The following is a 13,675-nucleotide window of genomic DNA, read 5'->3' on the forward strand; positions in this document are numbered from 1 at the left end:
GGGCATAGTGCTGCATGCCTGTCATCTCACTACTCGGGAGGATGAGAAATTCAAGATCCTCTGCTACATAGCAAGTTTAAGGTCAGCCTGGGCTACGTGAGACGCCAGCGTCTTTATCAGGCTCAGAAAGTTGGTCCTGTACCATCAGGCAGTCAGCCTTGAGTGCGGGAGAGCGAGGGGAGTGGGAGTGTCCAGCCGGGAAGTGGTGTGGTCAGCTTTTTAATTAAATATGAAGTCTGGTTACTTTTTGAAAAATTTAAAGTGAGTGTGGTGGCGTGCACCTTTAATCCCAGCAACTCGGGAGGCAGAGGCAAGCAGATCTCCGAGTTCAAGGACAGCCTAATCTACAGAGCGAGTTCCAGGACAGCCAGGGCTACACAGAGAAGCCCTGTCTCAACCCCCACCCCAATTTTTTAAAGATTTATTTTATGTATGTGAGTGTCATACTGTGTGCATGTACACAAACCACTCGAGTGTTTGGTGCCTTGGAGATTAGAAGGCGGCACTGGATCACCTAGAACTGGAGTTAGGGATGGTGTTTGTGAGCTATGTGGATCCTCTGCAAGAGCAGTAAGTGCTGTTAACCACTGAGCAATCCAGCCCCACTGGTGACTCCCCCGACCCGAGACAGGGTTTTTTCTGTATCCCTGGCTGTCCTGGAACTTCCTTTGTAGACCAGGCTAACCTTGAACTCACAGAGATCCGCCTGGCTCTGCCTCCCAAGTGCTGGGATTAAAGGCGTGCGCCACTACCACCCGGCTGAACCTTTTTTTTTGTAAGCTACATTTATTGGGTGTGGGTATCGCTGCACATGTGTACATCTGTAGAGGTCAGAGGACAATTTGCAGGAGTCACTTCTTTCCTTCCTCTATGTGGGTTTTCAGGCCAGCATCTTGGCTCACTGAGCCACCTCTACGGCCTGGAGTCTGGTGACTTTGTGCCGAGGAGGCTGTGCATCCAACAGGGAGGGGACAGACAAGTCAGCAGGCTTCATCCATCTGGTACTGAGAGGTGGGTCGAGGAGGCCCGTGAGCAGGATAGGACCAGAGCTGATGGGGTGAGGCTAGGAGCATCCCACGGCACTCAAGGCTGGGAAAGCTGTTTGAGATGGGAGCCACCAGGGCCTCTGCAGCGGAAAGATAGGCTCCTACTTAGGTCTGCACAGGCTCCTTGTTCCTGGTCCAGAATAAACGAAAGGGTCAGGCTCGGGAGCCGAGAGGTCAGCACTGCCACTTTGTAGAGTCCGTCGCATCAGAGACCCCTGGGAAGATGCGGTCGTGCTTTCAGTTTGTGGGTAACTCTTGAGTTCATCCAGCGCTCGCTGTGGTTCCTTTGCAGTGACGGGGGAGAAGACAGTAGACTCCTGTGTGCTCTCCTACTTCCCCGTGTGTCCTCCAAACACTGTTACACAACACTGGTATTGCCACACAGGGTTCAGCCTCTGCTTATGTCAGCTCCACACACCTCTTTTTGTTAGCCGTGGCTATTCTGTGCCCAGCTGGTCACCTGCTTCCAGCCTGGGAGTTCAACCTCTTGCCAACCCCACCTGTCCTGGAGGGGATGCTGGGACAGGTCCAGTTAGAACACTGGTATATCGCCTGAGTGTCAGCAGCACGGTGGAACACATGATGCTTGCTCTGTCTTGTTATTGTCGTTTGAGCCAGGGTCTCCTGAAGCCCAGGCTGGCCTCCAGCTCTGTGAGCCTCTGACCCCCTTACCTTTCCATCACTGTACTTGCTGTGTTTTTTCCATGTTAAAAACGTCTATGTTTTAAGATTTACTTATTTATGTATGTGGGTGCTTTGTCTGCATATACATCTGCAGGCCAGAAGAGGGCATCCGATCCCACTGTAGATGGTGGTGAGCCACCATGTCGCTGCTGGGAATTGAACTTGGGACCTCTGGAAGAGCAGCCATAGCTCTTAACCGCTGAGCCATTCCCCCAGCTCTTCAAAGTTTTGAGAAAGGCATTCACTGCGTGCAGCTCAGGCTGGCCTTGACTTGTGCTCCTCTCCAGACTGCTGAGATGAGGGGTGTGTACCACTATCCTGATATTGGTTACTAGTATTAATTCAAGACAGGGTCTCGCTCTGCACCTCAGGCTGGCCTGGAGCCTGTGACCTTCCTACCTCAGCCTCCTGAGCGCTGGGACTGCAGGCCTGTGCTGCCCCCTGTGTGCTAGGCCGGCACGTGCCCCACGGAGCCTTCTTCCAGTCCCTCTCTCTCTTTTCAGCTAGTGCACGCAGCACCGCTTGTTCACCAGCCATCTCTCAGAGCTTTGCCCACTTTCTGTGGCCCGTGCGGACCGTGTCGTTCGGTCTCATGCCTCGTGGTCTGCCTGGGAAGATTAGAAAAATACAAACAAAAATGCAAGTACCGAAGAGCAGGCTGGGGCCGCTTGTGTAGCCCACTTGGTGGTGTCCTGAGTTTGGTCCCTAGCACTGTGTTAATCCAGGGAGAGAAGGGGCAGGACCAAAAGTTCAAGGACATTGCTGGCTGCATAGGAAGTTTGAGGTCTGCCTGGGACACAGGAGACCCAGTGTGGGCACAGGTGTGGCTCGGTGGTAGAGCTCGGCCTGATGGGGCAGCCCCGGGACATCCCCAGCCCTGGGGGCAGGGAGACAACAGTAAGAAGCCCAGGCTCCAGGGGGTACTCGTGAGGACAGGTGAAGCACTCAGGAACAGAGGAGCCCTTTGTGGGTGCCACTTTGTTTGGTCTGAAGCGTTGACATCCGAATCTTGCTCAGAGAGAAGGTACAGGCGGTGGCAAGGTGTGAGGAGTATTTCAGATTCTGGGGTGGCGGAAGCCAAGGCCCCGAGCCTCAGCCTTCTTAGATATGAGATGGGTAATGTAGCTGGAGAAGAATGGTTGAGCATACAGGAAGTCAGCTGGGCTCAGTGTCCCGAGGGTTCTGTGCTGGCCTACGTTCTCTCCATGGGCGGTGCTGTGAGCCCACGCCTTCTCTCAGGCTTTGCCTGCACAGCCCTGGCACAACCACTTCCTGCCCGAGGCAGCTCATCTGTGACGAGGAGGTGATTGCAGCGTCCCTACTTGGAGCCCTGGTAGAAGAGCAGGCTTTGCCTTGTTTCCACTGTCACTGACGTGAGCGCTCGGTTTTGCTTTGCTTTTGTGGTGCTGGGTATCGAACCCAGGACCCTGTACAGGTTGGACAAGCACTCCATCACTGACCCACATCCTAGCCCCCCCCCCCCCCCCTTTGAGACAGGGTCTTGCTAAGTTGCTCCATCTGCTCTTGAACTCACTCTGTGGCCCATGCAGGCCTTGAACTCTGGATTCACCTCCCAAGTAGCTGTGGTTGCAGGCCCGGCTGGCAGCGGTTATTACTTTGGGGCATCTTAGCTTCCTGTGAGGGATATCACCACGACTCCCCTTTCTCATCTGAGGAAGCTCCCTCTCAGAAATACTGACTGTGGTTTAGAATGGCAGAGGAGGGCAGTGTTGAGTGGCAGTAGATAGGCAGTTAAAAAATTTGCTTTACAAAACGATTTATTTTTAAGTGTGTGTAGAGGGGTGGATGCATCTTAGTGCAGGTGCCTGCAGCGGCCAGAGGCATTGGGTCCCTGAGGACCTAGAGTTACGCGAGGCTGTGAACTTCCTGTGGGTTGGAGGAGTTCTGGCAGCTGAGCCATCTCTGCAGCCCTAACCTTGAACCTCTGATCCTCCTGCTGTTCTCACCAAGAGAAGGAGAGCAAAACGAACTCCTCGTGGATTTGGAGGTTTTATTGAGCCACCCAAGCACGCCCTCCTGTGATCACATGATAAAGAGGCCCGGAGCTCAGGGAGCAGGGGGGTTATAGAGGTAAAAACCACAAGTTTGGTGCATCCGGTGACGTGGCTGGGATGGCTGTTAGCTGGCATGACAGGATATGAACTTCAGTAAGAATAGGGCACAGCTGTGTCGCCCTGCAGAACCATGGCCGGCGAGTTACGGTTCCTGTAAATACTGTGCACGCCCGAGGGTCAGGCTGACCTCAGTTTTAGCCGGATGGCGGGTCAGGATTGAGCAAATGTGCTTTTCTCATTTCAGTGCCTCCACAGAATGCTGAACTTACAGTCATGCTCCATCACGCTCTGTTTATGCATTGCTGGGGCTCGAACTCAGGGTTCCTGCATCCTAGGCAAGCACTCCACCAGCTGAACTACATCTGAACCCAAGACTAGATATCTTTGAGGGCTGTAATGACTCTTCGTCCTAGGACCTTATAAAAGAGCCCCAGACTGGACAGCCGGAGACTCAGCTTTGCCCGTCCTGACTGCCCCACACCCACACCTTTCTGCGTCTGCAGCCCTCAGGCTGGAGCTGCAGGCCTTTGTGAGAGTCTTCATAAATAGCTCGTTCTTCCCAGGAATAATGAGCCTGTATCAAGTAATGCTCCTGCTCCCAGATAGTAGATTCGTTAGGAAGCCTGGGGCTTTTCTGGGGCGGCATTTAACAAAACCACTCCAGGCAAAGTGGCTCCTGCCTTCAATTCCAGTACCTGGGAGGTGGGGCCAGGGGGATCCTAAATCCACATGTGCTCGGGCTACAAAATGAGACCCTGTCTGTTGTGTACCCCCCCACACACACACCCCAAAAGAAAACTAAAAATAAGCACGTGAAACTGGAGAGCTGTGGTAGCTCATGCTTGCAGTCCCAGCTTTTGGATAATGTGTAGCTTGGACTACAGTGGTCATGCCTCAGAAGATGAGAGCAGGGGCTGGAGGGTTTGTTCTTCAGTGACAAGCACTTGTTGCTCTTACAGAGGGCCTGGGTTCGATTCCCAGCACCCGAACAGCAGCTCACAGCAGTCTAACTCCAGTTCCAGAGGGTCTGACACCCTCCTCAGGCCTCCGCAGGGACTAGGAAATCACGTGACGTACAAACTGCATCCAGGCAGAATGCTCATACACATGCAATAAAATAAACTTAAAAAAAAAGGAAAACTAGAGCCTCATGTTTGGACTGGATGGCAGTCTTCAAGCTGTCTCAGAAAAATGATTCCAGTCCTGACTGAATCCCAGAGGCAGAGGCAGGCTGAACTTAGATCTCTGAGTTCGAGGCCAGCCTGCTCTACAGAGTGAGTTCCAGGACAGGCAGGACAGCCAGGGCTACACAGAGAAACCCTGTCTCAAACAAACAAACAAACATGTGACAGAAGTCACCAACATCAAAACAATGCCTGGCTGACAGCTGCTGGGCGCCTACTGTGTGCCATGACCTCCAGCCAGTTAGTTATGTGGGTGACCCTTGATTTGATGAGCCCTCTGTTTTCACAGACGAGGAAGTAGAGGCCCCTGGAGGTGGGCCAGCAAGGGCTTACAGCTAGTGTGTGTCAGAGCTGCGGTTCAAATGCCGGACTTGGTGATGAGCAGAACCCCAGGAGCCCCTGACATGCACCGTTTTGTGTGTCCAGGAACCTCTACAGCCATGTGTCCCCTGTGGCCATGCCTTTGGTTATTGCCACCAAGGAGAGCTCCACGCAGGCAGTGGACCGACCGGTCAAGGTGGGGGTGTGCAGCTGTCTGTTGGTGAAGCAAGTGTGTAGCAGGGTTGGAGTATGTGTGCATTCATTCAGTGAATTCCATGTCGTGTTCTAGGCTGCCTGCCAGAGACATCACGACACCACTCAATTCTGGTCCCCACTGACGAATAGGTGACATTCCAGGGGACACTGCAGCCCAGGTGGACATCATCTCTCTTCCTGTCCCCTGTTCCAAAGCAGGACAGGGAGGCACTCACGGTGGCCTTTCTCTGCCCCACAGTTGGAGAAGGAGGAGCAGATACACGGCATCGACATTGGGAATGACGGCTCAGCCTTTGTAGAGGTGCTGGTGGGCAGCTCGGCCGGAGGGACCACAGCTGGTGAACAGGACTATGAGGTAAGCAGGGCTGGGAGATGCTGACACCCCTGAATCCCCATCACTGTCCCCCCATGCTTACACGGCGGTGGAGGGGCCACCCAGCCTACCTTGTGGAGGGTTCTGGGTGTGCTGAGGAGACAGAGCAGGCACAGGGTGTTTGCCTGATCACTGGGAAGGGCCGGCTGCCTGGTTAAATAAGCCGCACGAGGCTGTCCCTGGCTGTAAAATCCAGTTGCAGCTTGAGCCTGAAGCTGCTTTAGTCAGGCCTGCAAGTCTCTCACAGGTGGCCTGGGAACTGGGGTTCCACGTTGTTGGTCACCACTCTGGTAGCCTGTCTGCTAGAGACAAAATAGAGTTCTTTGTGACTGATGCTTTAGCTTTGTACTGATTTGAGATGGGCCTCTCCTTTTGCTCAGGCTGTCCTCCTGCCTCAGCCTCTCTCAACCAGGAGTATCAGGTGCACTCCACCAAGCCTGGCTCGCAGGTCCTGTTTTTACTGGTGGAGTTCAGTATAGCTCAGAGTATTAGCCTTCTGGTTTACCAGTGAAATGATAGCGGGTAAAAATTAAACTCACGTGATAGAATTGACAAGTCTAAGTTGAAGCCAGTTACTACAAGGGTTTTCTCCTTTTCAGAAGTGAAAGCAGTTGCTCATTGAAGTCCTGAATATGTATCTATAGTATGGTGTACGTATTTTAATTTTCCAAACTCTGCAAAATGAAACACATCCATTTGCCAAATTTCATTTCTTTCAGAACACTTTGGGTTACTTCCTGCAGTTAGTGGAGTTTGATTATACAAAGAACAAGAAGGACATTTCCTTATAGTTTCCTTGGCTTGTTGCCATGTGATGGAAAAATCTTTCCTCAAACCATTGCTATTAACATGGTGTTTCTTATGAAATGCTGAGGCTTCTAGCACATTTTCTACTGATAGTTGATCAATTTCAGCATTACCTTGTGCTAGAAGGCCTGGTAGACCTGTATGGGAGCTGATATGTGTTATATACAAGGATGATTTCTATTTCTGATTATTTCTTGTAATCGAATAAATAACAAAGTTAATTCTGAATCATCTGTAATAAACGTATCAGTTTTAATATGTAAAACAACTCTTTTCTGTATATTGAGAATCAGTAACTATATTAAGAGGTTCTGGAAAAATCTAATAATACCATGAGAATAGCATAATTCCGACTTTTGAACAGAATCATAAGGGCTTTGAGCCATTTTATTTAAGTTTCCTGATTTATATACCCTGCCTTTCCTGATTTCTTTGCATCAGTATAGAACGTGGGGTTCATCATACAATGTGAGGAAGGACCCAATTAATTCTCTTTATAAACTGAATTCTCTTGCTTTTGGGATACTTGTTGCTAATCGCTCCCAAAAAATTGTCTCAAGCTCTTTGCCAGTGTTCATTTTCTGCCCATAAAGAGGAAATTTCAGCATGAGTAGAAGGTACCACAATTTCTGCTGGGTCTATTCCTGCTAATTGACGAAGTCATAATTTTCCTTTCAGAATCAGTTCAGAAACATTTTTTACACAGGTCTTTAATTTTGCATTCTGTTTGTGTGATAAAAATATCCATTCTAAGAAATTATCTCCCTCTGTGCTGGAATTTCTGTAGGAGAATGTGTAGAAGGTAAAATAACCAGAATACAGTCAAGTTCTGGATCCAAACTATCCACGTGTGCATCCTGTAATTCCTTTTTTACCAGAACCAATTCTCTCTCAGCCTCAGCTGATAATTTTCTTGGACTATTTAAGCCCTTATCACCTTGTAAGGTTTGAAATAAATTCCTTAGTTCTTGAGTTGTCAATCCATTTCTGTGTTGTAGCCAGTTAGTATCTCCCAGCAAGTTTTGAAAGTCATTAAGAGTTTGTAATTGATCTCTCCAGATTTGTACTTTCTGTGGTTGAATTTTTTGTGAACCTATACTTAGTATTTTTTCAGCAATTTGTAATCCCCAACAAGGCAAAATTTTCTTTACTTCTTCTTCAAACATTTTTTTTCTAAGGTATCTGTGTCTGAAACAGCTAGTAAGATATCATCCATATAATGGTAAATTATAGATTGAGGAAACTTTATTAATTATTTTCTTTTTTCTTTTTTTAGATTTATTTATTATGTATACAATGTTCTGCCTGCATGTCTGTCTGCAGGCCAGAAGAGGGCACCAGATCTCATTACAGATGGTTGTGAGCCACCATGTGGTTGCTGGGAATTGAACTCAGGACCTCTGGAAGAGCAGCCAATGCTCTTAACCGCTGAGTCATGTCTCCAGCCCATGAGTTATTTTCAATGGCTGTTAATTCAAAATATTAACACATGGTAGGGCTATTTAATATCCTTTGTGGAAAAACATTCCACTAATACCTTTTTTGTTTTGTTTCGATACAGGGTTTTTCTCCGTGTAGTTTTGGTGCCTGTCCTGGATCTCACTCTGTAGACCAGGCTGGCCTCGAACTCACAAAAATCCACCTGCCTCTGCCTCCCGAGTGCTGGGATTAAAGGCATGTGCCACCACCACCCGGCCCACTGATATTTTTAACAGGCTAGGAATTATTATAAGTAGGCACTGTGAAGACAAATTTTTCTTTAACCTGTTCTTGTAAAGGTATAGTGAAGAAACAGTCTTTTAAATCAGTCACTATAATAGACCATCCTTTAGGTACTAGACAAGGCAAGGGAATTCTAGTCTGTAAAGAGCCCATTGGCTGAATCGCCTTATTAATAGCTCTTAGATCTTTTACCATTCTCCATTTTCCAGATTTATTTTTAATGACAAATATAGGGGAATTCCAAGGACTGGTCAGTTCTTCAATATGTTGAGCATTTAGCTGCTCCTATAACCAGATGTTCTAAGGCCTGGAATCTTTCTGATGTCAGAGGCCATTGTTCCATCCACACAGGTTTGTCAGTTGACCGTTTTAAAGGTAGGGTTGTTGGTACCTTTGAAAGATCAGCAGCTGTTGTACCCTGCTTATGTACAATTTGAACAGTCAGTGACTGTTCTTGATAATACCTTTTTTTTCTCAGAAGCATTCTTTATTTTATGGTTTGTTTCTGAGATTAGAAGAATGTTAATCTGAGTATTCCATTGTTGTAACAAATCACATCCCCATAAATTCATGGCTATATTAGCCACCTGTGGCTTTATTTTTCCTCTCTGTCCTCTGGCCCTATACACTCGACCTATCTTGTACTTTGTTTTACCTGAGATAGAGTTCCAATCCCTAAGAGCTGAATATTGACCTCCTGAAGAGGCCAATTTGGATACCAACATTTTGGTGTAGTTATTGTTACATCTGCCTCTGTGTCTACCAAACCCTCAGTCTCAATGCCATTTATTTATATTTTTAACTTTGATCTCCGATCATCTTAGAAGTTTGCCAAAATACTTGTTTTATGGTCGCTCCTGAAAATTTTGTTTTATCAAATGAATCTGTTCTGTCATTCTGAACAGCATGGTTTTTAACAACAGGCATTCAGTCTTTTAATTGCTCTGTGGAGGAGTTTCCCCAATGCTGACAAGGAATGACTGAACCAAATTTGACATGGGAGCCTGTGAGAGGCCCCCTAAGGTGTTTCCCGATGGTAAAGGGTTACCTTGTCTGACCCTTTGATCTGCTTTTGTTAGTCCAGTGTTGGTCTTTGCCACACCTTCTGCATACTCCAGAAGGCTGGGGCCTTCTCTTTGGATTATTTCTAGAAAAAGCATTGTTTCTAGGAACAACTTGCCTACAATCTCTTTTTAGATGACCTTGTTTACCACAATTAAAACACCTGATATTTTGATTTTTCTTAAAACTTTTAGAAATCAGTTCTCCTATTGATGTATTATCATAAACGTGAGATCCAATATCAGCCTATTTCTTATCCATTCATCTGCTGGCGCTGATCTTGCCTTTAAAGCCCTAATCACCCTTTTACATTCTGAATTAACATTTTTAAATGCCAAAGGTTAATATTTGTCTAACTTCTGGATCTGGTATCATTCTGTGTACAGCTGAAGTCATCTTTGTAAAAAAATCAGTGAAGGCTTCTTTGGGGCCTTGTGTAATTTTAATAAGTGACTCAGTCCTCTCTCCTGATTCTTCAACCTTGTCCCAACCATTCAAAGCTACTGTACGGCATAGGGCCGAGGTGTGATCATCAAACGTAATCTGTCTTTGCACATCAGCAAACTGGCCTCAGTGGGAAGGTGTTCTTTGGAAATCTCCATACTTCTAGCCCTACTTCATTGTTCTATGTCCCTAGCTTCCTCTCTCCACCAAGGTTTCCATTGTATCTGAGGACCAGCCTCCAATACTGCTGTGACTAAGTCTTTCCAGTCTTGTGGAATAATTCTATTCTGAGTGGCCCATGAATTTAACATCTGCTTTATGAAAAGTGAGTGCATACCATATGAAACTACTGCTTCCTTAAATCTCTTCAAACCTAACATTTCTATAGGATCCTAGTGAACTTCTGAATAGCCTTTGGGCACCTATCATCTATCTGGTGGTCATTCTTGAATGGTAACTGGATATATTAAGGTTGGTTTTCTAATAACCTTGGGCCTCTCCAGTTTTATAATGTAGTAGCGGTCGCAAAGCCAGAGGTGAGCAGCTACCTCATTATTTCATGCCACATGTTGGGCACCAGATGATGTGTTTATCTAATTATTCTTTAACAATAAAAACTCGGGAGTCAGATATTGAGGTAAAAACCTGAATGATCAGAAAAGCAGCGCAGAAGCAACCAGTGACCTCCTCTCTCTCTTTCTCCAAGACCCTCTCTCAGCCACATCCTGTTACTTCCTGTCTCTCTGTCCTCAGTCCTCCAAAACGTCTATGGTTAACTTTGGTCAGCTAGTAGCTAGCTCCGCCCTCCGATTCAAAGCAAATTTTTATTGGCAGTCTTGAGAGTGTCAGGATGTGATTAAAATACCACACAACAGCTGTGCCTGTTGCAAATAAAGATACCCTCACCCTTTTTTAAAGATAGGGTCTTATGTAGCCCAGACTGGTTTTGAACTCATGCAGCTGAGGCTGGCCTTGAACCCCGATCTTCCTACCCCATCAGACTGTGTGCTGGGATTGCAGGCATGTGCGACATGGCCACCTGTGTGTGTTGAATTTCTTTTGTTTTTCTCAACCTGGAAATGGGTTGCAGGGTCTTCCACGGGTTAGTCAAGCACTCTACCACCGAGTCACGCGTCATGTGCTAGAGAGCTGGATCAGCGGTTAAGAGAGAGTAGTGCTATTGCAGAGGACCTGCATCAGTTCTCAGCACCATGTCAGGCAGCTCACAACCATCTGTGCCCCAGCTCCAGGGGATGCCACGCTTCTAGGTTCCATAGGTACCTACACTCATGCACATACTACAAGTAAAAGAAATCTTTAAAAATTACTGCTTCTCTTCCAAAACATAGTTTGGAATTTAATTCATAATAGCAAACATAGAATATGGTGCATTTTTAAGCTAAACAGCTGCATCTTGTGTGTGAGTATTTATTCAGTGTTTGCCCTCTAGAAGGTGGTGTGGCCAGCTCAGGCCTTTGTGTTCCCAGGCTCTAGAAACAGCTGTATTTCTGCAAAATTTTGAATTGTACTTTTACTTAAGTCTTAGGTTGTTAAATTTCAGTCGCAACTGAATCAAAGCTCAGGGGCTTAAAATGCTTGGTTTCCACATGGGAACTAGAGACAGCTGGAAGGGCAAAGAAAGGAGAAAGGGCAGCTCAGGGTGGCCAATCAAGGCTGCCTCCTCCTCCTTGTTAGTTCCAGAGCACACGGCAGCAACGCCATTTCCTTCAAAGTCAGCATTTCTCCTCCATCCAGATCGTGCTAAGAAAGACAGGCTTGGTGGTGGTACCAGCTACTCTGGAGGATGAGAGAGGAGGTTTGCAAGTTCAAGACCAGCTTAGGCTATTATACAGAGTGTTTGAGGCCAGCCTGAGCAACTTGGCTAAAAGTTTCAAAATTAAAAAGGAGAAAAATGAGGTTGGCATTGAGATTATAGATCTGTGGTGGAGTGCTTGCTTAGACGCCTTAAGTGGGAACCCGGGGTGTCCCTGAGTAGCACTTTTCCATTTCTGTGTGCTTGTGCCTAAAATTCTTTTGCAATTCCTGTGTCTTTTTATATACGTGTTGCCTGGTTTCTCATGTTCAGTATAAAGTAAAAGGAAGTTATAGATTACAGCATTGGAAATAACCCCTGGACTGGAGATGTAGTTTCAGTGTTAGAGCCCCTGCCTAGAATCCCCCAGTGAGGGGCTGGGGGTGTGACTCAGTGGTAGAGCCCCTGCCTAGAATACCTCAGTGAGGGGCTGGGGGTATGGCTCAGTGGTAGAGCCCCTGCCTAGAATCCCTCAGTGAGGGGCTGGGGGTGTGACTCAGTGGTAGAGCCCTTGCCTAGAATCCCCCAGTGAGGGGCTGGGGGTGTGACTCAGTGGTAGAGCCCCTGCCTAGAATCCCTCAGTGAGGGGCTGGGGGTGTGGCTCAGTGGTAGAGCCCCTGCCTAGAATCCCCCAGTGAGGGGCTGGGGTGTGACTCAGTGTTAGAGCCCCTGCCTAGAATTCCCCAGTGAGGGGCTGGGGTGTGGCTCAGTGGTAGAGCCCCTGCCTAGAATCCCCCAGTGAGGGGCTGGGGTGTGGCTCAGTGGTAGAGCCCTTGCCTAGAATCCCCCAGTGAGGGGCTGGGGGTGTGGCTCAGTGGTAGAGCCCCTGCCTAGAATCCCCCAGTGAGGGGCTGGGGTGTGACTCAGTAGTAGAGTCCCTGCCTAGAATGCCCCAGTGAGGGGCTGGGGGTGTGGCTCAGTGGTAGAGCCCCTGCCTAGAATGCCCCAGTGAGGGGCTGGGGTGTGGTTCAGTGGTAGAGCCCTGCCTAGAATCCCCAGTGAGGGGCTGGGGGTGTGGGTCAGTGGTAGAGCCCCTGCCTAGAATCCCCCAGTGAGGGGCTGGGGTGTGGCTCAGTGGTAGAGCCCCTGCCTAGAATTCCCCAGTGAGGGGCTGGGGTGTGGCTCAGTGGTAGAGCCCCTGCCTAGAATCCCCCAGTGAGGGGCTGGGGTGTGGCTCAGTGGTAGAGCCCCTGCCTAGAATCCCCCAGTGAGGGGCTGAGGGTGTGGCTCAGTGGTAGAGCACTTGTCTAGCAAATGTGAAGGTCTAGCCTTCATCCCCAGTACAAGAAATTGTACAAAAGAGATTCATCAGCGTTGGAGGTAGCCCAGACTAGGGAGTAAAAGGTTAATTTTGGAAGCCTAAAGGCAGCATGTCAAGCAGAGTGGTTTCTCTTTACAGTGAGTAGGAAGAGGCGTTTGGAGGTCTTTGCCGCTGAGTGTTGATAGCAGCTCCCAGCTGCCAGTTGCATTTCTTTTCGTCACCCACTGTAGCTGGAGTTTTCCTGCCTGGCCCACAGTCAGGACAAATCTCTCTCACCCGCCAGTCCCACAGCCGCTCAGACCCGACCAAGTAAACACAGAGACTTATATTGGTTACAAACTGTATGGCCGTGGCAGGCTTCTTGCTAATTGTTCTTACAGCTTAAATTAATCCATTTCTATAAATCTATACCTTGCCACATGGCTCTTGGCTTACCGGCATCTTCACATGCTGTTTCTCATCATGGCGGCTGGCAGTGTCTCTCCGACTCAGCCTTCCACTTCCCAGCTTTATTCTCCTCCTTGTCCCGCCTACACTTCCTGCCTAGCCAATGGCCAATCAGTGTTTTATTTATTGACCAATCAGCAACACACTTGACATACAGACCATCCCACAGCAACCCACCTCCCACGTGAGGAATGCAGCCCTGCAGTTTAGTTCAGAGTCT

General features: G+C 48.2%; 1 protein-coding gene across 2 annotated transcripts in view; it reads left to right on the top strand.

Annotated features, from left to right (window-relative positions):
- Window positions 1-13,675, top strand: part of Xrcc1 (X-ray repair cross complementing 1) — a 31,638-nt gene that overhangs the window by 4,490 nt on the left and 13,473 nt on the right. For both annotated transcript variants that reach the window (XM_052761575.1, XM_052761576.1), the window contains exon 3: window positions 5,765-5,881. In XM_052761575.1, the coding sequence (XP_052617535.1) occupies window positions 5,765-5,881 (117 nt within the window). The remainder of the gene's footprint in view (window positions 1-5,764; window positions 5,882-13,675) is intronic.

The sequence above is a fragment of the Peromyscus californicus genome, unplaced genomic scaffold (assembly GCF_007827085.1).
Source record: "Peromyscus californicus insignis strain IS unplaced genomic scaffold, ASM782708v3 Scaffold_4__1_contigs__length_199733344, whole genome shotgun sequence".
Lineage (NCBI taxonomy): Eukaryota > Metazoa > Chordata > Mammalia > Rodentia > Cricetidae > Peromyscus > Peromyscus californicus.